This window comes from Pseudophryne corroboree, chromosome 2 (genome assembly GCF_028390025.1).
Source record: "Pseudophryne corroboree isolate aPseCor3 chromosome 2, aPseCor3.hap2, whole genome shotgun sequence".
Lineage (NCBI taxonomy): Eukaryota > Metazoa > Chordata > Amphibia > Anura > Myobatrachidae > Pseudophryne > Pseudophryne corroboree.
Window position 1 is genome coordinate 996,281,991 of NC_086445.1, and position 23,192 is coordinate 996,305,182.

The window sequence follows — 23,192 nt, forward strand, 5'->3', positions numbered from 1 at the left end:
AAAGTTACAGCCAAAAGTGGCAAAATGTATTCGATATATGATCATTGCAATCAAAAATGTTTTCCATATCACAGAGGAACTCCCTGTCCCTGACATGAGGGTACACATGTATAAGGGAAAGAAACCTGAGGTAACCTTTCCCCCCTCACATGAGTTGAACGAATTATGTGAAAAAGCTTGGGAATCTCCAGACAAAAAACTGCTGATTCCCAAAAGGATTCTTATGGCGTATCCTTTCCCGCCTACGGACAGGATATGGTGGGAATCTTCCCCTAAGGTGGACTAAGCATTAACACGCTTATCCAAAAAGGTAGCGCTACCATCCCATGATACGGCTACCCTCAGGGATCCTGCTGACCGCAAGCAGGAGGTTACCTTGAAGTCCATTTACACACATTCTGGTACCTTACTCAGACCGGCGATTGCGTCGGCCTGGGTTTGTAGTGCGGTAGCAGCTTGGACAGATACCTTATCAGCGGATATTGAGACCCTAGATAAGGATACCATTTTATTGACCCTAGGGCATATAAAATATGCGGTCTTATATATGAGAGATGCTCAAAGAGACATTAGTCTACTGGGTTCTAGAATCAACGCGATGTCCATTTCGGCTAGACGAGTCCTATGGACCCAGCAATGGACAGGTGATGCCGACTCAAAGAGGCATATGGAGGTTTTACCTTACAAGGGTTAGGAATTGTTTGGGGAAGGTCTCTCAAACCTGGTCTCCACAGCTACGGCTGGTAAATCAAATTCTCTACCTTATATTCCCTCACAGCCTAAGAAAGCGCTACATTATCAAATGCAGTCCTTTCGATCACAAAGAAACAAGAAAGTACGAGGTGCGTCCTTTCTTGCCAGAGGTAAGGGCAGAGGAAAAAAGCTGCACAACACAGCTAGTTCCCAGGAACAGAAGTCCTCCCCGGCCTCTACAAAATCCACCGCATGACGCTGGGGCTCCGCTACAGGAGTCCGCCCCAGTGGGGGCACGTCTTCGAGTTTTTAGCCACATCTGGGTTCACTCACAGGTGGATCCCTGGGCAATAGAAATTGTTTTCTAGGGTTACAAGCTGGAATTCGAAGAGGTGCCTCCTCGCCGGTTTTTCAAATCGGCCCTACCAGCTTCTCCCCCGGAAAGGGAGATAGTGTTAAATGCAATTCACAAATTGTATCTTCAACAGGTGGTGGTCAAGGTTCCCCTGCTTCAACAAGGGAGGGGATATTACTCAACCCTATTTGTGGTCCCGAAACCGGACGGTTCGGTCAGACCCATTTAAAATTTTAAATCCCTGACCCTATACTTGAAAAGGTTCAATCAAGATGGAATCGCTCAGAGCGGTCATCGCCAGCCTGGAAGGGGGGGATTTTATGGTATCTCTGGACATAAAGGATGCATACCTTCATGTTCCAATTTATCCACCTCATCAGGCGTACCTGAGATTTGCGGTACAGGATTGTCATTACCAATTTCAGACGTTGCCGTTTGGGCTTTCCACGGCCCCGAGGATTTTCACCAAGGTAATGGCGGAAATGATGGTGCTCCTGCGCAAGCAAGGTGTCACAATTATCCCGTACTTGGACGATCTCCTCATAAAAGCGAGATCAAGAGAGCAGTTACTGAACAGCGTATCACTTTCACTGAAGGTGTTACAGCAACACGGCTGGATTCTCAATATCCCGAAGTCGCAGTTGGTTCCTACGACTCGTCTGACTTTCTTGGGCATGATTCTGGATACAGACTAGAAAGGGTTTATCTTCCGATAGAAAAAGCTCAGGAACTCATTCAGGAATTTATTGAAGCCAAAACAGGTGTCAGTGCATCACTGCACTCGAGTCCTGGGAAATATGGTGGCATCATATGAATCCATTCCCTTCGGCAGGTTCCATGCGAGGACTTTCCAATGGGACCTATTGGACAAGTGGTCCGGGTCACATCTGCAAATTCATCAGTTGATCACCCTGTCCCCCAGAGCCATGGTATCTCTCCTGTGGTGGCTGCAGATTGCTCACCTTCTAGAAGGCCGCAGGTCCGGCATTCAGGACTGGATCCTGGTGACCACTGACGCAAGCCTCCGAGGTTGGGGGGCAGTCACGCAGGGAAGAAACTTCCAAGGTATTTGGTCAAGTCAGGAGACTTGTCTTCACATCAACATCCTGGAACTGAGGGCCATATACAACGCCCTACGTCAAGCCGAGACCTTACTGTGCGACCGACCAGTTCTGATCCAGTCGGACAACATCACCGCAGTGGCTCATGTAAACCGCCAAGGCGGCACAAGGAGCAGAGTGGCAATGGCGGAAGCCGCCAGGATTCTTCGCTGGGCGGAAAATCATGTAAGCGCACTGTCAGCAGTGTTCATTCCGGGAGTGGACAACTGGGAAGCAGACTTTCTCAGCAGACACGACCTGCATCCAGGAGAGTGGGGACTTCATCAGGAGGTCTTCGCACACATTGCCAGTCAGTGGGGACTGCCCAGATAGACATGATGGCATCCCGCCTCAACAAAAAGCTGCAGAGGTATTGCGCCAGATCAAAAGACCCTCAGGCGGTAGCTGTAGACGCCCTAGTGACACCGTGGGTGTTCCAGTCGGAATATGTGTTTCCTCCTCTTCCTCTCATTCCAAAGGTGTTGAGAATAATAAGGAAAAGAGGAGTACAGACAATTCTCATTGTTCCAGATTGGCCACGAAGGACCTGGTATCCAGATCTACTGGAAATGCTCACAGAAGATCCGTGGCCTCTTCCTCTACGACAGGACCTGTTGCAACAGGGGCCCTGTCTGTTCCAAGACTTACCGCGGCTGCGTTTGACGGCATGGCGGTTGAACGCCGGATCCTAGCGGAAAAGAGCATTCCGGATGAGGTCATTCCTACTCTGATAAAGGCTAGGAAGGACGTGACCGCAAAACATTATCACCGTATTTGGAGGAATATGTCTCTTGGTGGGAGTCCAGGAATGCTCCTCCGGAAGAATTCCATCTGTGCCGTTTCCTTTACTTCCTACAGACTGGAGTGAATTTGGGCCTAAAATTAGGCTCCATTAAGGTTCAGATTTCGGCCTTATCCATTTTCTTTCAAAAAGAATTGGCTTCTCTCCCAGAAGTACAGACTTTTGTAAAGGGAGTGCGGCATATTCAGCCTCCTTTTGTACCTCCGGTGGCGCCTTGGAACCTTAACGTGGTATTGAGTTTCCTTAAGTCGCACTGGTTTGAACCACTACAAACAGTGGAGTTGAAATATCTCACATGGAAAGTGGTCATGTTGTTAGCCTTGGCTTCGGCTAGACGAGTGTCGGAATTGGAGGCTTTGTCTCATAAAAGCCCCTATCTAGTTTTCCATATGGATAGAGCGGAATTGCGGACCCGCCCTCAATTCTTGCCCAAGGTGGTGTCATCTTTTCATATGAACCAACCTATTGTGGTGCCTGTGGCTACGCGTGACTTGGAGTATTCCGAGTCCCTTGATGTAGTCAGGGCTTTGAAAATTTACGTGGCCAGAACGGCTAGAGTCAGAAAAACAGAAGTACCGTTTGTCCTATATGCGGCCAACAAGGTTGGCGCCCCTGCTTCAAAGCAGACTATTGCTTGCTGGATCTGTAACACGATTCAGCAGGCTCATTCTACGGCTGGATTGCCGTTATCAAAATCGGTTAAGGCCCATTCCACTAGGAAGGTGGGCTCTTCTTGGGCGGCTGCCCGGGGGGTCTCGGCACTACAGCTGTGCCGAGCTGCTACTTGGTCGGGTTCAAACACCTTTGTAAAATTCTATAAGTTTGATACCCTGGCTGAGGAGGACCTCCCGGTTACTCAATCGGTGCTGCAGAGTCATCCGCACTCTCCCGCCCGTTTGGGAGCTTTGGTATAATCCCCATAGTCCTTCCGGAGCCCCCAGCATCCTCTAGGACGTAACAGAAAATAAGATTTTAAACCTACCGGTAAATCTTTTTCTCGTACTCCGTAGAGCATGCTGGGCGCCCGTCCCAAGTGCAGACTACTACTGCGAGACTTGTATATAGTTTTGCTTACATAAGGGTTATGTTATAGTTTTTATCAGTCTTGGACTGATGCTATGTTGTTTTTCATACTGTTAACTGGCTAGTATATCTCAAGTTATACGGTGTGATTGGTGTGGCTGGTATGAATCTTGCCCTTGGATTAACAAAAATCCTTTCCTCGTACTGTCCGTCTCCTCTGGGCACAGTTTCTCTAACTGAGGTCTGGAGGAGGGGCATAGAGGGAGGAGCCAGTGCACACCTATTCCTAAAGTCTTTCTTAAAGTGCCCATGTCTCCTGCGGAGCCCGTCTATCCCCATGGTCCTTACGGAGTCCCCAGCATCCTCTACGGACTACGAGAAAAAGATTTACCGGTAGGTTTAAAATCTAATTTTTTTGACCAGTCGAAAAAACTGCACTTTTCACCCATTTTTAGGTCTGATTTACATTCGACCTACTCATTGCCCGTGTCGTTTTTTTCGACTGGTCGAAAAATCTGGTACTGGCGAAATCCACCACATTGGTGAATTTGAGACCGATACACCGATACACATGTTTTGGCGAATCCGCGGGTGTTTTCTGCGAAAATGGATTAAAAAATACGCGAAAATGCCCACAATTGAATACCCTGTTGCAAATTAGTGCCATTTTTTTGACCAGACTTAAAAACTGTACTTAATTGAATACCCTCTTTATGTATTATCTTTATATAATTTTCCCTTCTTACTGGTATGTCTGTCCTTTTATACCCATAAAAATTTGTAATTTGTTCCCTATTGTAAAGCACTACTATGGAGTATGCTTATGCTGTATAATGTGGATAATTATTCTCCTGAAAGGGGCAGGATAGTTTTAATTGATAACAGTCTCTTAAGAATTTGGGACAATGGGTTAAAACTTTTTCTCTTAAAAGAGACATTGAATTGTGGCAGGACAGACGATGACCTGTAAGCCAGAGCAGGCCAGCATGGCGGTGTGGTTATGGCACGGTATAACTATGTGGTCACTGTCTATGCTGAATGATGTAGTGCCATAATCGCTGAACTGGCCCATGATCCTTTCTCTGACGTCCTAGTGGATGCTGGGGACTCCGTAAGGACCATGGGGAATAGACGGGCTCCGCAGGAGACTGGGCACTCTATAAGAAAGATTTGGTACTATCTGGTGTGCACTGGCTCCTCCCTCTATGCCCCTCCTCCAGACCTCAGTTAGATTTCTGTGCCCGGCCGAGCTGGATGCACACTAGGGGCTCTCCTGAGCTCCTAGAAAGAAAGTATATGTTAGGTTTTTTATTTTACAGTGAGACCTGCTGGCAACAGGCTCACTGCAACGAGGGACTAAGGGGAGAAGAAGCGAACCTACCTGCTTGCAGCTAGCTTGGGCTTCTTAGGCTACTGGACACCATTAGCTCCAGAGGGATCGACCGCAGGACCCGTCCTTGGTGTTCGTTCCCGGAGCCGCGCCGCCGTCCCCCTTACAGAGCCAGAAGCAAGAAGATGGTCCGGAAAATCGGCGGCAGAAGACTTCAGTCTTCACCAAGGTAGCGCACAGCACTGCAGCTGTGCGCCATTGCTCCTCATACACACTTCACACTCCGGTCACTGAGGGTGCAGGGCGCTGGGGGGGGGGGGGCGCCCTGAGCAGCAATAAAATCACCTTGGCTGGCAAAATAACCACAATATATAGCCCCAGAGGCTATATATGTGGTAATTACCCCTGCCAGAATACAGAAAAAAGCGGGAGAAAAGTCAGCCGAAAAAGGGGCGGAGCCATCTCCCTCAGCACACTGGCGCCATTTCTCCCTCACAGTTCCGCTCGAAGGAAGCTCCCTGACTCTCCCCTGCAGTCTACACTACAGAAAAGGGTAAAAAAGAGAGGGGGGGCACTAAATTGAGGCGCAGTAAATATTATAGCAGCTATAGGGGACATAATTCAGTTAGTCCCTGCATTATATAGCGCTCTGGTGTGTGCTGGCATACTCTCTCTCTGTCTCCCCAAAGGGCTTTTGTGGGGTCCTGTCTCCTTTAAGAGCATTCCCTGTGTGTGTGTGCGGTGTGTCGGTACGGCTGTGTCGACATGTTTGATGAGGAGACTTATGTGGAGGCGGAGCAGATGCCTATAAATGTGATGTCACCCCCTGCGGGGCAGACACCTGAGTGGATGGACTTATGGAAGGAATTACGTGCAAGTGTCGACTCCTTACATAAAAAATTTGACGACATGCCAAATGCGGGACAGCCGGCTTCTCAGCTCGTGCCTGCCCAGGCAATTCAAAGGCCATCAGGGGCTCTAAAACGCCCACTACCTCAGATGGCAGACACAGATGTCGACACGGATACTGATACCAGTGTCGACGACGATGAGTCAAATTTAATGTCCACTAGGGCCATTCGTTGCATGATTGAGGCAATGAAAGAGGTATTACACATTTCTGATATAAACCCAGGTACCTCAAAAAAGGGTATTATGTTTGGGGAGAAAAAACTACCAATAGTTTTTCCCCCATCTGAAGAATTAAATGAAGTGTGTGAAGAAGCGTGGGCTTTCCCTGATAAAAAATTGGTGATTTCAAAAAAATTACTAATGGCGTTCCCTTTCTCGCCAGAGGATAGGTCACGTTGGGAAACTCCCCCTAGGGTGGATAAAGCGCTCACACGTTTGTCTAAAAAGGTGGCACTACCGTCTCCGGATACGGCCGCCCTAAAGGAACCTGCTGATACAAAGCAGGAGGCTATCCTAAAGTCTATATATACACACACTGGTGTTATACTGAGACCAGCTATTGCTTCAGCGTGGATGTGCAGTGCTGCTGCTGCTTGGTCAGATTCCCTGTCGGAAAATATTGACACCCTAGACAGGGACACTATATTGCTAACCGTAGAGCATATAAAAGACTCAGTCTTGTACATGAGAGATGCACAGAGGGAGATCTGCCGGCTGGCATCTAGAATAAGTGCATTGTCCATTTCTGCTAGGAGATGGCTTATGGACTCGGCAGTGGACAGGGGATGCAGATTCTAAAAGGCACATGGAAGTTTTGCCTTATAAGGGTGAGGAGTTATTCGGGGATGGTCTCTCAGACCTTGTTTCCACAGCAACAGCTGGGAAGTCAGCATTTTTGCCCCATGTCCCCTCACAGCCTAAGAAAGCGCCGTATTATCAGGTACAGTCCTTTCGACCCCAGAAAAACAGGCGGGGAAAAGGCGGGTCCTTTCTGTCTAGAGGCAGAGGAAGGGGAAAAAAGCTGCACCACGCAGCAGGTTCCCAGGAACAAAAGTCCTCCCCCCGCTTCTTCCAAATCCGCCGCATGACGGTGGGGCTCCACAGGCGGAGCCAGGTACGGTGGGGGGCCGCCTCAAAAATTTCAGCGATCAGTGGGTTCGCTCACGGGTGGATCCCTGGATCCTTCAAGTAGTATCTCAGGGGTACAAGCTGGAATTCGAGGCGCCTCCCCCCCCCCCGCCGTTTCCTCAAATCGGCCTTACCGACAACTCCCTTGGGCAGGGAGGCTGTACTAGAGGCAATTCACAAGCTGTATTCCCAGCAGGTGATAGTCAAGGTACCCCTACTTCAACAAGGACGGGGTTACTATTCCACACTGTTTGTGGTACCGAAACCGGACGGTTCGGTGAGACCCATTTTAAATTTGAAATCCTTGAACACATACATAAAAAGATTCAAGTTCAAGATGGAATCGCTCAGGGCTGTTATTGCAAGCCTGGACGAGGGGGATTACATGGTATCCCTGGACATCAAGGATGCTTACCTGCATGTCCCGATTTACCTTCCTCACCAGGAGTACCTCAGATTTGTGGTACAGGATTGCCATTACCAATTCCAGACACTACCGTTTGGACTGTCCACGGCACCGAGGGTGTTTACCAAGGTAATGGCAGAAATTATGATACTCCTTCGAAAAAAGGGAGTTTTAATTATCCCGTACTTGGACGATCTCCTAATAAAGGCGAGGTCCAGGGAGCAGTTACTGGTCGGAGTAGCACTATCTCGGGAAGTGCTACAACAGCATGGCTGGATTCTAAACATTCCAAAGTCACAACTGGTTCCTTCCACACGCTTACTGTTCCTGGGGATGATTCTGGACACAGAACAGAAAAAAGTGTTTCTCCCGGAGGAGAAAGCCAAGGAGCTGTCATCTCTAGTCAGAGACCTCCTAAAACCAAAACGGGTATCGGTGCATCACTGCACACGAGTCCTGGGAAAAATGGTGGCTTCATACGAAGCAATTCCATTCGGCAGGTTCCATGCAAGGACCTTCCAGTGGGACCTCTTGGACAAGTGGTCAGGATCGCATCTTCAGATGCATCAACTGATAACCCTGTCTCCAAGGACCAGGGTGTCTCTACTGTGGTGGCTGCAGAGTGCTCATCTTCTAGAGGGCCGCAGATTCGGCATACAGGACTGGGTCCTGGTGACCACGGATGCCAGCCTTCGGGGCTGGGGCGCAGTCACACAGGGAAGAAATTTCCAGGGACTTTGGTCAAGTCAGGAGTCGTCCCTACACATAAACATTCTGGAACTGAGGGCCATTTACAATGCCCTAAGTCAGGCAAGGCCCCTGCTTCAAAACCAGCCGGTTCTGATCCAATCAGACAACATCACGGCAGTCGCCCATGTAAACCGACAGGGCGGCACAAGAAGCAGGGTGGCGATGGCAGAAGCCACAAGGATTCTCCGATGGGCGGAAAATCACGTACTAGCACTGTCAGCAGTGTTCATTTCGGGAGTGGACAACTGGGAAGCAGACTTCCTCAGCAGACACGACCTACACCCGGGAGAGTGGGGACTTCATCCAGAAGTCTTCCTACTGTTGGTAAACCGTTGGGAAAGGCCACAGGTGGACATGATGGCGTCCCACCTCAACAAAAAGCTAAAGAGATATTGCGCCAGGTCAAGGGACCCTCAGACGATAGCTGTGGACGCTCTAGTGACACCGTGGGTGTACCAGTCGGTTTATGTGTTCCCTCCTCTGCCTCTCATACCAAAGGTACTGAGAATAATAAGAAGGCGAGGAGTAAGAACGATACTCGTGGTTCCGGATTGGCCAAGAAGAGCTTGGTACACGGAACTTCAAGAAATGTTATCAGAGGACCCATGGCCTCTACCGCTCAGACAGGATCTGCTACAGCAGGGGCCCTGTCTGTTCCAAGACTTACCGCGGCTGCGTTTGACGGCATGGCGGTTGAATTCCGGATCCTAAAGGAAAAGGGCATTCCGGAGGAAGTCATTCCTACGCTGATAAAAGCCAGGAAAGAAGTAACCGCATTTGGCGAAAATATGTTGCGTGGTGTGAGGCCAGGAAGGCCCCTACAGAGGAATTTCAGCTGGGTCGTTTTCTGCACTTCCTACAGTCGGGAGTGACTATGGGCCTAAAATTGGGTTCCATTAAGGTCCAGATTTTGGCTCTGTCGATTTTCTTCCAGAAAGAACTGGCTTCACTGCCTGAAGTTCAGACTTTTGTAAAGGGAGTGCTTCATATTCAACCCCCTTTTGTGCCTCCTGTGGCACCTTGGGATCTCAATGTGGTGTTGAGTTTCCTAAAATCACATTGGTTTGAACCACTTAAAACCGTGGATCTGAAATATCTCACGTGGAAAGTGGTCATGTTATTGGCCTTGGCTTCGGCCAGGCGTGTGTCAGAATTGGCGGCTTTGTCATGTAAAAGCCCTTATCTGATTTTCCATATGGATAGGGCAGAATTGAGGACTCGTCCCCAGTTTCTCCCTAAAGTGGTATCAGCTTTTCATCTGAACCAACCTATCGTGGTGCCTGCGGCTACTAGGGACTTGGAGGATTCCAAGTTACTGGACGTAGTCAGGGCCTTGAAAATTTATGTTTCCAGGACGGCTGGAGTCAGGAAAACTGACTCGCTTTTTATCCTGTATGCACCCAACAAAATAGGTGCTCCTGCTTCTAAGCAGACTATTGCTCGCTGGATTTGTAGCACAATTCAGCTGGCGCATTCTGCGGATGGATTGCCGCATCCTAAATCAGTGAAAGCCCATTCCACGAGGAAGGTGGGCTCATCTTGGGCGGCTGCCCGAGGGGTCTCGGCTTTACAACTTTGCCGAGCTGCAACTTGGTCAGGGGCAAACACGTTTGCTAAATTCTACAAATTTGATACCCTGGCTGAGGAGGACCTTGAGTTCTCTCATTCGGTGCTGCAGAGTCATCCGCACTCTCCCGCCCGTTTGGGAGCTTTGGTATAATCCCCATGGTCCTTACGGAGTCCCCAGCATCCACTAGGACGTCAGAGAAAATAAGAATTTACTCACCGGTAATTCTATTTCTCGTAGTCCGTAGTGGATGCTGGGCGCCCATCCCAAGTGCGGATTGTCTGCAATACTTGTATATAGTTGTTGCCTAACTAAAGGGTTATTGTTGAGCCATCTGTTGAGAGGCTCAGTTATATTTCATACTGTTAACTGGGTTTAATATCACGAGTTATACGGTGTGATTGGTGTGGCTGGTATGAGTCTTACCCGGGATTCAATATCCTTCCTTATTGTGTCAGCTCTTCCGGGCACAGTATCCTAACTGAGGTCTGGAGGAGGGGCATAGAGGGAGGAGCCAGTGCACACCAGATAGTACCAAATCTTTCTTTTAGAGTGCCCAGTCTCCTGCGGAGCCCGTCTATTCCCCATGGTCCTTACGGAGTCCCCAGCATCCACTACGGACTACGAGAAATAGAATTACCGGTGAGTAAATTCTTATTTTTTCTTTTCTATTTTTATAGTCTAGGCGTTTTTGTGTTTTTTTTTTGTCTGTGTTTCCTTCTAACCTGCTCGGTGCACTAGTGATGTGCTGTGTAGATAGCTGTACACAACAGAAAGTGCCATCCATCTCTGGACATGCTGTTTTGTGTTCGTTCTGCTGTGCCTTAACCTTGCATCAGTCATTGTGCGTTTCTCCTTTGCTCCTGTGTTTTTTACAGAGCACACTATACTATAGACCATATTTTTTGTATATTACAGAAGAGTTCGCTCTGGTAGCGGCATATCTATGATGAGCTCTGTGTCTGTCGACCAGCGTTTACCTGAAGAGCCAGCAGAGGAGGAGCCACAACCAGTAGACAAAAAACTGCCTGGTAACGGTATTTGTCCTGTAGAGACAAGTTATCCCCTCTCCCTCCTCTTCCCATCTGCCCTGTTGTCTTTCCACCTTGGAGTGACCCATTACTCTGGCGATCCATTCAATTTGCCCGCTGTCGGGATCCCGGCGATCAGGATACTGACGTTGGAATCCCAACAGCCGGCAATGCCGACAGATGAAAATACCGGCACATTAGGTCTGTTCCCTCTCGTGGGTGTCCACGACACCCATAGAGTAAGAATAGAACTTAGTGTCCATTCTAGCACCCTGCACCTTTCAGAACCCGTGCAGTTCCTCTTTCCTGCCTGGGGTGTCGCTCTCTTCTCTGGTGCTTCTCAGCAAACACAGGTCTGTATCACAGCACTGAGTTACAGATCAGAGCGTGCGGAGAAGCACTACAGCAGAGAGCGACACCCCTGGCAGGAAAGAGGAACTGCACGGGTTTTGAAAGGTGCAGGGTGCTAGAATGAACACTAAGAACCTGTGGCGGAATGCCGCTGTTGAGTTATTGACGGCCAGCATCCCGCCCGCCGGAATGATATATGTAATCCCTCTGTCTGTACCGGCCTCCTTCTCCTTCTGATGTAGTTAAAACCATTGCACATGCTCATTTTATTCATTGTAGATGAATGTCTGCAATTACACTGTCAGTCTTATACGCTTAAGCCACAAGACAGTGTTGGGAAAGGTCTGTAGAACGGGCTGTAAGTGACTGCCTGGTTTATTCTCCCAGTGAGTTTTGAAGACAGAAAGCGGGAGAACTTTGAGCGTGGGAACCTGGAGCTGGAGAAGCGAAGGCAGGCACTGCTGGAGCAGCAGCGTAAGGAGCAGGAGAGACTGGCCCAGCTGGAACGGGCCGAGCATGAGCGGAAGGAACGAGAACGCCAGGAGCAAGAGCGCAAGCGGCTGCAGGAGCTGGAGAAGCAGTTAGAAAAGCAGAGGGAACTAGAACGTCAGCGAGAAGAGGAGCGGAGGAAAGAAATAGAAAGACGAGAGGTAATTGGTTATCTACTTGGCGGTTCTCTATTGAATAAAATATGTATTTAAACTGCTTTACCAATGTACACAGACTTTATCTATGGTACCGGAGCAGTGATAGAGAATACGGTCTCTCCATTTAGTAACGCTGGGGTTGTTCTGTAATCTTTACAATAAAACCTATTGTATTTTTCTACTAGTTAAAAAGGGATATCATGACGTTACCTAGAAATAATCTATAAAAATCCTGCAAGCACAAATGTACTATAACACTTTGTAACCAGTCAGGCTCTAAATGACAACTGCTTTGTAGTGCAGGTCAGAAAATGAAAGCTGATCAAAATAAAGGACAGAGATAAGAGTCATCGGTGCACTAATTATTGAATTCAGATATAACGTTTACGATCAATTAGCTGCGGTAATTTACCCATTTCTCTGACGTCCTAGTGGATGCTGGGAACTCCGTAAGGACCATGGGGATTAGCGGCTCCGCAGGAGACTGGGCACAAAAGTAAAAGCTTTAGGACTACCTGGTGTGCACTGGCGCCTCCCCCTATGACCCTCCTCCAAGCCCCAGTTAGATTTTTGTGCCCGGCCGAGAAGGGTGCACACTAGGGGCTCTCCTGAGCTTCTTAGTGAAAAGTTTAGTTTTAGGTTTTTTATTTTCAGTGAGACCTGCTGGCAACAGGCTCACTGCATCGAGGGACTAAGGGGAGAAGATGCGAACTCACCTGCGTGCAGAGTGGATTGGGCTTCTTAGGCTACTGGACACCATTAGCTCCAGAGGGACCGAACACAGGCCCAGCCTCGGAGCTCGGTCCCGGAGCCGCGCCGCCGGCCCCCTTACAGAGCCAGAAGCAAGAAAAGGTCCGGAAAAATCGGCGGCAGAAGACATCAGTCTTCAACAAGGTAGCGCACAGCACTGCAGCTGTGCGCCATTGTTACTCAGGCACACTTCACACTCCGGTCACTGAGGGTGCAGGGCGCTGGGGGGGGGGCGCCCTGAGCAGCAATGTAAAACACCTTGGCTGGCATAAATACACCACATATAACCCCCAGGGCTATATGGGTGTATTTTAACCCCTGCCAGAACTCACCTAAAAAGCGGGAGAAAAGGCCGCCGAGAAGGGGGCGGAGCCTATCTCCTCAGCACACGGGCGCCATTTTCCATCACAGCTCCGCTGGAAGGACGTCTCCCTGACTCTCCCCTGCAGTCCTGCACTACAGAAAAGGGTAAAAAAGAGAGGGGGGGCACTAATTTGGCGCAGTTTTATACTAACAGCAGCTATAAAGGGAAAAGCACATTTTATAGTGGTATTCCTGTATATATATAGCGCTCTGGTGTGTGCTGGCATACTCTCCCTCCGTCTCCCCAAAGGGCTAGTGGGGTCCTGTCCTCTATCAGAGCATTCCCTGTGTGTGTGCGGTGTGTCGGTACGATTGTGTCGACATGTTTGAGGAGGAAAATGAGATGGAGGCGGAGCAATTGCCTATTATACAGTTGTCACCCCCTGGGGAGTCGACACCTGAGTGGATGAGCTTGTGGAAGGAATTGCGTGACAGTGTCAGCTCCTTACGACAGACAGTTGACGACATGAGACAGCCGGCTACTCAGCTTGTGCCTGTCCAGGGGTCTCAAACGCCATCAGGGGCTTTAAAACGCCCGTTACCTCAAATGGCAGACACAGACACGGATTCTGACTCCAGTGTCGATGATGAGGAGACAAACGTGACATCCACTAGGGCCACACGTTACATGATTGAAGCAATAAAAAATGTATTGCATATATCTGATAATACAAGTACCACTAAAAAGGGTATTATGTTTGGTGAGAAAAAACTGCCTGTAGTTTTTCTTGTATCCGAGGAATTAAATGAAGTGTGTGATGAGGCGTGGGTTTCCCCCGATAAAAAACTGATAATTCCTAAAAGGTTATTGGCATCGTACCCTTTCCCGCCAGAGGATAGGGCACGTTGGGAAACACCCCCTAGGGTGGATAAAGCGCTCACACGCTTGTCTAAACAGGTAGCACTACCCTCTCCTGATACGGCCGCCCTAAAGGAACCTGCCGATAGAAAACTGGAGAATATCCTAAAATGTATATACACTCACACGGGTGTTATACTGCGACCAGCTATCGCCTCAGCCTGGATGTGCAGTGCGGGCCTGGCGTGGTCGGATTCCCTGACTGAAAATATTGATACCCTAGATAGGGACAGTATATTACTGACTATAGAGCATTTGAAGGATGCATTTCTATATATGCGTGATGCACAGAGGGATATTTGCCGACTGGCATCAAGAGTTAGCGCGCTGTCCATTTCTGCAAGAAGAGGTTTATGGACGCGGCAGTGGTCAGGTGATGCGGATTCTAAAAGGCACATGGAAGTATTGCCTTATAAGGGAGAGGAGTTATTTGGGGTAGGTCTATCTGACCTGGTAGCCACGGCAACTGCTGGAAAATCCACATTTTTACCCCAGGTAGCTTCTCAACCTAAGAAGACGCCATATTATCAGGCGCAGTCCTTTCGGCCCCATAAAGGCAAGCGGGCAAAAGGAGCCTCATTTCTGCCCCGTGGCAGAGGGAGAGGAAAAAGTCTGCAACAAACAGCCAGTTCCCAGGAACAAAAGCCCTCTCCCGCCTCCGCAAAGTCCTCAGCATGACGCTGGGGCTTTACAAGCGGACTCAGGCACGGTGGGGGCCCGTCTCAAGAAGTTCAGTGCGCAGTGGGCTCACTCGCAAGTGGACCCCTGGATCCTTCAGGTGGTATCTCAGGGGTACAAATTGGAATTCGAGACGTCTCCCCCTCGCCGTTTTCTAAAGTCTGCTTTTACCGACGTCTCCCTCAGACAGGGAGGCAGTATTGGAAGCCATTCACAAGCTGTATTCCCAGCAGGTGATAATCAAGGTACCCCTCCTACAACAGGGAAAGGGGTACTATTCCACACTATTTGTGGTACCGAAGCCGGACGGCTCGGTGAGACCAATTTTAAACCTAAAATCTTTGAACACTTACATACAAAGGTTCAAATTCAAGATGGAGTCACTCAGAGCAGTGATTGCAAACCTGGAAGAAGGGGACTATATGGTGTCTCTGGACATCAAGGATGCTTACCTACATGTCCCAATTTACCCTTCTCACCAAGGGTACCTCAGGTTTGTGGTACAGAACTGTCACTATCAGTTTCAGACGCTGCCGTTTGGATTGTCCACGGCACCCCGGGTCTTTACCAAGGTAATGGCCGAAATGATGATACTCCTTCGAAGGAAGGGAGTTTTAGTTATCCCTTACTTGGACGATCTCCTGATAAGGGCAAGGTCCAGGGAACAGTTGGAAGTCGGAGTAGCACTATCTCAGATAGTGCTGCGCCAGCACGGTTGGATTCTCAATATTCCAAAATCGCAGCTGATCCCGACGACACGACTTCTATTCCTAGGGATGATCCTGGACACAGTCCAGAAAAAGGTGTTTCTCCCGGAGGAGAAAGCCAGAGAGTTATCCGAATTAGTCAGAAATCTCCTAAAGCCAGGCCAAGTCTCAGTGCATCAATGCACAAGGGTCCTGGGAAAGATGGTGGCTTCTTACGAAGCAATCCCATTCGGCAGATTCCACGCAAGAACCTTCCAGTGGGATCTGCTAGACAAATGGTCCGGGTCGCATCTTCAGATGCATCAGCGGATAACCCTGTCACCAAGGACAAGGGTGTCCCTCCTGTGGTGGTTGCAGAGTGCTCATCTTCTAGAGGGCCGCAGATTCGGCATTCAGGACTGGGTCCTGGTGACCACGGATGCCAGCCTGCGAGGCTGGGGAGCAGTCACACAGGGAAGGAATATCCAGGGCTTATGGTCAAGCCTGGAGACATCACTTCACATAAATATCCTGAAGCTAAGGGACATTTACAATGCTCTAAGCTTAGCAAGACCTCTGCTTCAAGGTCAGCCGGTGTTGATCCAGTCGGACAACATCACGGCAGTCACCCACGTAAACAGACAGGGTGGCACAAGAAGCAGGAGGGCAATGGCAGAAGCTGCAAGGATTCTTCGCTGGGCGGAAAATCATGTGATAGCACTGTCAGCAGTATTCATTCCGGGAGTGGACAACTGGGAAGCAGACTTCCTCAGCACGACCTCCACCCGGGAGAGTGGGGACTTCACCCAGAAGTCTTCCACATGATTATAAACCGTTGGGAAAAACTCGACAGATATTGCGCCAGGTCCAGGGACCCTCAGGCAATAGCTGTAGACGCTCTGGTAACACCGTGGGTGTACCAGTCAGGGTATGTGTTCCCTCCTCTGCCTCTCATACCCAAGGTACTGAGATTGATAAGATGGAGAGGAGTAAGCACTATATTCGTGGCTCCGGATTGGCCAAGAAGAATTTGGTAGCCGGAACTTCAAGAGATGCTCACGGAGGATCCGTGGCCTCTACCTCTAAGAAGGGACCTGCTCCAGCAAGGACCCTGTCTGTTCCAAGACTTACCGCGGCTGCGTTTGACGGCATGGCGGTTGAATGCCGGATCCTGAAGGAAAAAAGGCATTCCGGATGAAGTCATCCCTATCCTGATCAAAGCCAGGAAGGATGTAACCGCAAAAACATTATCACCGCAATTGGCGAAAATATGTTGCGTGGTGCGAGGCCAGTAAGGCCCGACGGTGGAAATTCAACTGGGTCGATTCCTACATTTCCTGCAAACAGGAGTGTCTATGGGCCTGAAATTGGGGTCCATTAAGGTTCAAATTTCGGCCCTGTCAATTTTCTTCCAAAAAGAACTAGCTTCAGTCCCTGAAGTTCAGACGTTTGTAAAAGGGGTACTGCATATACAGCCTCCTTTTGTGCCTCCAGTGGCACTTTGGGATCTCAATGTAGTTTTGGGTTCCAAAAGTCACATTGGTTTGAACCACTTATATCTGTGGAGTTAAAATATCTCACATGGAAAGTGGTCATGCTGTTGGCCCTGGCCTGGGCCAGGCGCGTGTCAGAATTGGCGGCTTTATCCTGAAAAAGCCCTTATCTGATGTTCCATTCGGACAGGGCGGAATTGAGGACTCGTCCTCAGTTTCTCCCTAAGGTGGTTTCAGCGTTTCACCTGAACCAACCTATTTGTGGTGCCTGCGGCTACTAGGGACTTGGAGGACTCCAAGTTGCTAGACGTTGTCAGGGCCCTGAAAATATGTTTCTCTAACGTCCTAAGTGGATGCTGGGGACTCCGTCAGGACCATGGGGTTTAGCGGCTCCGCAGGAGACAGGGCACAATAATAAAAGCTTTAGGATCAGGTGGTGTGCACTGGCTCCTCCCCCCATGACCCTCCTCCAAGCCTCAGTTAGATTTTTGTGCCCGGCCGAGAAGGGTGCAATCTAGGTGGCTCTCCTGAGCTGCTTAGAATAAAAGTTTAAGTTAGGTTTTTTATTTTCAGTGAGTCCTGCTGGCAACAGGCTCACTGCTACGAGGGACTTAGGGGAGAGAAGTAAACTCACCTGCGTGCAGGATGGATTTGCTTCTTAGGCTACTGGACACCATTAGCTCCAGAGGGAGTCGGAACACAGGTCTCACCCTGGGGTTCGTCCCGGAGCCGTGCCGCCGACCCCCCTTGCAGATGCCGAAGTTGAAGAGGTCCAGAGGTCCAGAAACAGGCGGCAGAAGACTTTCAGTCTTCATAAGGTAGCGCACAGCACTGCAGCTGTGCGCCATTGTTGTCAGCACACTTCATACTAGCGGTCACTGAGGGTGCAGGGCGCTGGGGGGGGCGCCCTGGGCAGCAATGTATTATACCTTTTTTATGGCTAAAATACATCACATATAGCCCTTGAGGCTATATGGATGTATTTAACCCCTGCCAGATCTCACAAACTCCGGGAGAAGAGCCCGCCGTTTTAGGGGGCGGGGCCTATTCTCCTCAGCACACGGCGCCATTTTCCTGCTCAGCTCTGCTGTGAGGAAGGCTCCCAGGCTCTCCCCTGCACTGCACTACAGAAACAGGGTTAAAACAGAGAGGGGGGGCACTTATTTGGCGATATGATTACATATGTGAAAATGCTATAAGGGAAAACACTTGTATAAGGGGTTGTCCCTGTATAATTATAGCGTTTTTTGGTGTGTGCTGGCAAACTCTCCCTCTGTCTCCCCAAAGGGCTAGTGGGGTCCTGTCCTCTATCAGAGCATTCCCTGTGTGTGTGCTGTGTGTCGGTACGTGTGTGTCGACATGTAGGAGGACGATGTTGGTGAGGAGGCGGAGCAAATTGCCTGTATTGGTGATGTCACTCTCTAGGGAGTCGACACCGGAATGGATGGCTTATTTAGGAATTACGTGATAATGTCAACACGATGCAAGGTCGGTTGACGACATGAGACGGCCGGCAAACAAATTAGTACCTGTCCAGGCGTCTCAGACACCGTCAGGGGCTTGTAAAAACGCCCATTTACCTCACACAGACACGGACACTGACTTCAGTGTCGACGGTGAAGAAACAAACGTATTTTCCTTTAGGGCCACACGTTACATGTTAAGGGCAATGAAGGAGGTGTTACATATTTCTGATACTACAAGTACCACAAATAAGGGTATTATGTAGGGTGGGAATAATCTACTTGTAGTTTTTCCTGAATCAGATAAATTAAAGTGTGTGATGATACGTGGGTTTCCTCCGATAGAAAATTATTGGAGGTATACCCTTTCCCGCCAGAAGTGAGGGCGAGTTGGGAAACACACCTTAGGGTGGATAAGGCGCTCACACGCTTATAAAAACAAGTGGCGTTACCGTCTCCAGATACGGCCGCCCTCAAAGAGCCAGCTGATAGGAAGCTGAAAAATATCCTAAGAAGTATATACACACATACTGGTGTTATACTACGACCAGCAATCGCCTCAGCCTGGATGTGCAGCGCTGGGGGGGCTTGGTCGGATTTCCTGACTGAAAATATTGATACCCTTGACAGGAACAATATTTTATTGACTATAGAGCATTTTAAGGATGCATTTCTATATATGCGAGATGCGCAGAGGGATATTTGCATTCTGGCATCAAGAGTAGATGTGATGTCCATATCTGCCAGACGATGTTTATAGACACGACAGTGGTCAGGTGATGCAGATTCCAGACGGCACATGGAAGTATTGCCGTATAAAGGGGCGGTCCATCGGACCTGGTGGCCATGGCAACAGCTGGAAAATCCACTTTTGTTACCCCAAGTCACATCTCAGCAGAAAAGGACACAGTCTTTTCAGTCTCAGTCCTTTCGTACCCATAAAGGCAGGCGGGCAAAAGGCCAGTCATATCTGCCCAGGGTTAGAGGAAAGGGAAGAAGACTGCAGCAGGCAGCCCATTCCCAGGAACAGAAGTCCTCCACAGCTTCTGCCAAGTCCGCAGCATGACGCTGGGGCCATACAAGCGGACTCAGGTGCGGTGGGGGGTCATCTCAAGAGTTTCAGCACGCAGTGGGCTCACTCGCAAGTGGACTCCTGGATCCTACACGTAGTATCCCAGGTGTACATTGGAAATTCGAGACGTCTTCCCCTCACAAGTTCCTGAAGTCTGCTTTACCAACGTCTCCCTCCGACAGGGAGGCAGTATTGGAAAAAAATTCACAGGCTGTATTCCCAGCAGGTGATAATCAAAGTACCCCCCATACAACAAGGGAAGGGGTATTATTCCACACTATATTGTGGTACTGAAGCCAAACGGCTCGGTGAGATCTAAAAGATTTGAACAATTACATACAAGGGTTCAAATCAAGATGGAGTCACTCAGAGCAGTGATAGCGAACCAGGACGATATGGTGTCACTGGATATCAGGGACGCTTACCTACATGTCCAAATTTTGCCCTTCTCACCAAGGGTATCTCAGGTTCGTGGTACAGAACTGTCACTATCAGTTCAGACGCTGCCGTTTGGATTGTCCACGGCACCCCGGGTCTTTACCATGGTAATGGCCGAAATGATGATTCTTCCTAAAAGAAATATGGACGCTTTCCTGATAAGGGCAAGGTCCAGAGAACAGTTGGCGGTCGGAGTAGCACTATCTCAAGTAGTTCTACGACAGCACGAGTGGATTCTAAATATTCCAAAATCGCAGCTTTTTCCGACGACACGTCTAATGTTCCTAGGAATGATTCTGGACACAGTCCAGAAAAGGATGTTTTCTCCCGGAGAAGAAGACCAGGGAGTTATCCGAGCTAGTCAGGAACCTCCTAAAACCAGGAAAAGTATCAGTGCATCATTGCACAAGGGTCCTGTGAAAAATGGTGGTTTCTTACAAAGCGATCCCATTCGGTAGATTTCACGCAAGAACCTTTCAGTGGAATCTGCTGGGAAAATGGTCCGGATCGCATCTTCAGATGCATCAGCGTATAACCCTGTCTCCAAGGACAAGGGTGTTTTCTTCTGCGGTGGCTGCAGAGTGCTCATCTATGAAAGGGCCGCAGATTCGACATTCGGGACTGGGTCCTGGTGACCACGGATGCCAGCCTGAGTGGCTGGGGAGCAGTCACACAAGGAAAAAAATTTCCAGGGAGTGTGATCAAGTCTGGAGACTTCTCTCCACATAAATATACTGGAGCTAAGGGCAATTTACAAGGCTCTAAGCTTAGCAAGACCTCTGCTTCAAGGTCAGCCGGTATTGATCCAGTGGGACAACATCACGGCAGTCGCCCACGTAAACAGACAGGGCGGCACATGAAGCAGGAGGGAAATGGCAGAAACTGCAAGGATTCTTCGCTGGGCGAAAAATCATGTGATAACACTCTCAGCAGTGGAAAACTGGGAAGCAAACTTCCTCAGCAGGCATAACCTCCACCCGGGAGAGTGGGGACTTCAGCGGGAAGTCTTCCACATGATTGTAAACCGTTGGGAAAAACCAAAGGTGGACATGATGGCGTCCCGCCTGAACAAAAAACTAGACAAATATTGCGCCAGGTCAAGGGACCCTCAGGCAATAGCGGTGGACGCTCTGGTAACACTGTGGGTGTACCAGTCAGGGTATGTGTTCCCTCCTATGCATCTCATACCAAAAGTACTGAGAATCATAAGAAGGAGATGAGTAAGAACGATACTCGTGGTTCCGGATGGGTCAAGAAGGACTCGGTACCCGGAACTTCAAGAGATGCTCACGGAAGAACCGTGGCCTCTACCTTTAAGAAAGGACCTGCTCCAGCAGGGGCCTTGTCTGTTCCAAGACTTACCGCGGCTGCGTTTGACGGCATGGCAGTTGAACGCCGGATCCTGAAAGGGCATTCCAGATGAAGTCATCCCTACCCTGGTCGAAGCCAGGAAGGATGTAACCGCAAAACATTTTCACCGCATTTGGCGAAAATATGTTGCGTGGTGTGAGGCCAAGAAGGTCCCTACAGAGGAATTCCAACTGGGTCGTTTCCTACATTTCCTGAAAACAGGACTGTCTATGGGCCTAAAATTAGGGTCCATTAAGGTTCAAATTTCGACCCTGTCAAATTTCTTCCAGAAAGAACTTGCTTCAGTGCCTGAAGTTCAGACGTTTGTAAAAGGGGTACTGCATATACAGCCTCCTTTTGTGCCCCCAGTGGCACCTTGGGATCTCAATGTTGTTTTGAGTTTCCTAAAGTCACATTGGTTTGATCCACTCACCACTGTGGAATTAAAATATTTCACATGGAAGGTGAAGATTCTATTAGCCCTGGCTTCAGCCAGGCGTGTGTCAGAATGGGCGGCTTTATCATATATAAAAGCCCTTACTTAATTTTTCATTCTGACAGGGCAGATTTGAGGACTCGTCCTCAATTTCTCCTTAAGGTGTTTTCTGTTTTTCACATGAACCAACCTATTGTGGTACCTGCGGCTACTAGGGACTTGGAGGACTCCAAGTTACTTGACGTTGTCAGGGCCCTGAAAATATATGTTTCCAGGACGACTGGAGTCAGAAAATCTGACTCGCTGTTTAGCCTGTATGCACCCAACAAGATGGGTGTTCCTGCTTCTAAGCAGACGATTGCTCGCTGGATTTGTAGTACAATTCAGCTTGCACATTCTGTGGCAGGCTTGCCACAGCCAAAATCAGTAAAAGCCCATTCCACAAGGAAGTGGGCTCATCTTGGGCGGCTGCCCGAGGGGTCTCGGCTTTACAACTTTGCCGAGCTGCTACTTGGTCAGGGGCACACCCTGACTGAGGAGGACCTGGAGTTCTCTCATTCGGTGCTGCAGAGTCATCCGCACTCTCCCGCCCGTTTGGGAGCTTTGGTATAATCCCCATGGTCCTGACGGAGTCCCCAGCATCCACTTAGGACGTTAGAGAAAATAAGAATTTACTTACCGATAATTCTATTTTTCGTAGTCCGTAGTGGATGCTGGGCGCCCATCCCAAGTGCGGATTGTCTGCAATACTTGTACATAGTTATTGTTACAAAAATCGGGTTATTCTTGTTGTGAGCCATCTTTTCAGAGGCTCCTTCGTTGTTATCATACCGTTAACTGGGTTCAGATCACAGGTTGTACGGTGTGATTGGTGTGGCTGGTATGAGTCTTACCCGGGATTCAATATCCTTCCTTATTATGCACGCTCGTCCGGGCACAGTATCCTAACTGAGGCTTGGAGGAGGGTCATGGGGGGAGGAGCCAGTGCACACCACCTGATCCTAAAGCTTTTATTATTGTGCCCTGTCTCCTGCGGAGCCGCTAAACCCCATGGTCCTGACGGAGTCCCCAGCATCCACTACGGACTACGAGAAATAGAATTATCGGTAAGTAAATTCTTATTTTCCAGGAGGGCTGGAGTCAGGAAATCTGACTCGCTGTTTATCCTGTATGCACCCAACAAGCTGGGTGCTCCTGCTTCTAAGCAGACTATTGCTCGTTGGATTTGTAGTACAATTCAGCTTGCACATTCTGTGGCAGGCCTGCCACAGCCAAAAATCTGTAAATGCCCACTCCACAAGGAAGGTGGGCTCATCTTGGGCGGCTGCCCGAGGGGTCTCGGCTTTACAACTTTGCCGAGCAGCTACTTGGTCAGGAGCAAATGCGTTTGTAAAATTATACAAAATTGATATCCTGGCTGAGGAAGACCTGGAGTTCTCTCATTTGGTGCTGCAGAGTCATCCGCACTCTCCCGCCCGTTTGGGAGCTTTGGTATAATCCCCATGGTCC

General features: G+C 49.2%; 1 protein-coding gene across 11 annotated transcripts in view; it reads left to right on the forward strand.

Moving 5' to 3' along the window:
- Positions 1 to 23,192, forward strand: part of ITSN1 (intersectin 1) — a 351,280-nt gene that overhangs the window by 138,706 nt on the left and 189,382 nt on the right. For 7 of the 11 annotated variants that reach the window (XM_063956498.1, XM_063956491.1, XM_063956492.1 and 4 more), the window contains 2 exons: positions 10,985 to 11,103; positions 11,836 to 12,098. In XM_063956498.1, the coding sequence (XP_063812568.1) occupies positions 10,985 to 11,103; positions 11,836 to 12,098 (382 nt within the window). The remainder of the gene's footprint in view (positions 1 to 10,984; positions 11,104 to 11,835; positions 12,099 to 23,192) is intronic. The other 4 variants (XM_063956499.1, XM_063956493.1, XM_063956501.1 and 1 more) reach the window with 1 other exon arrangement.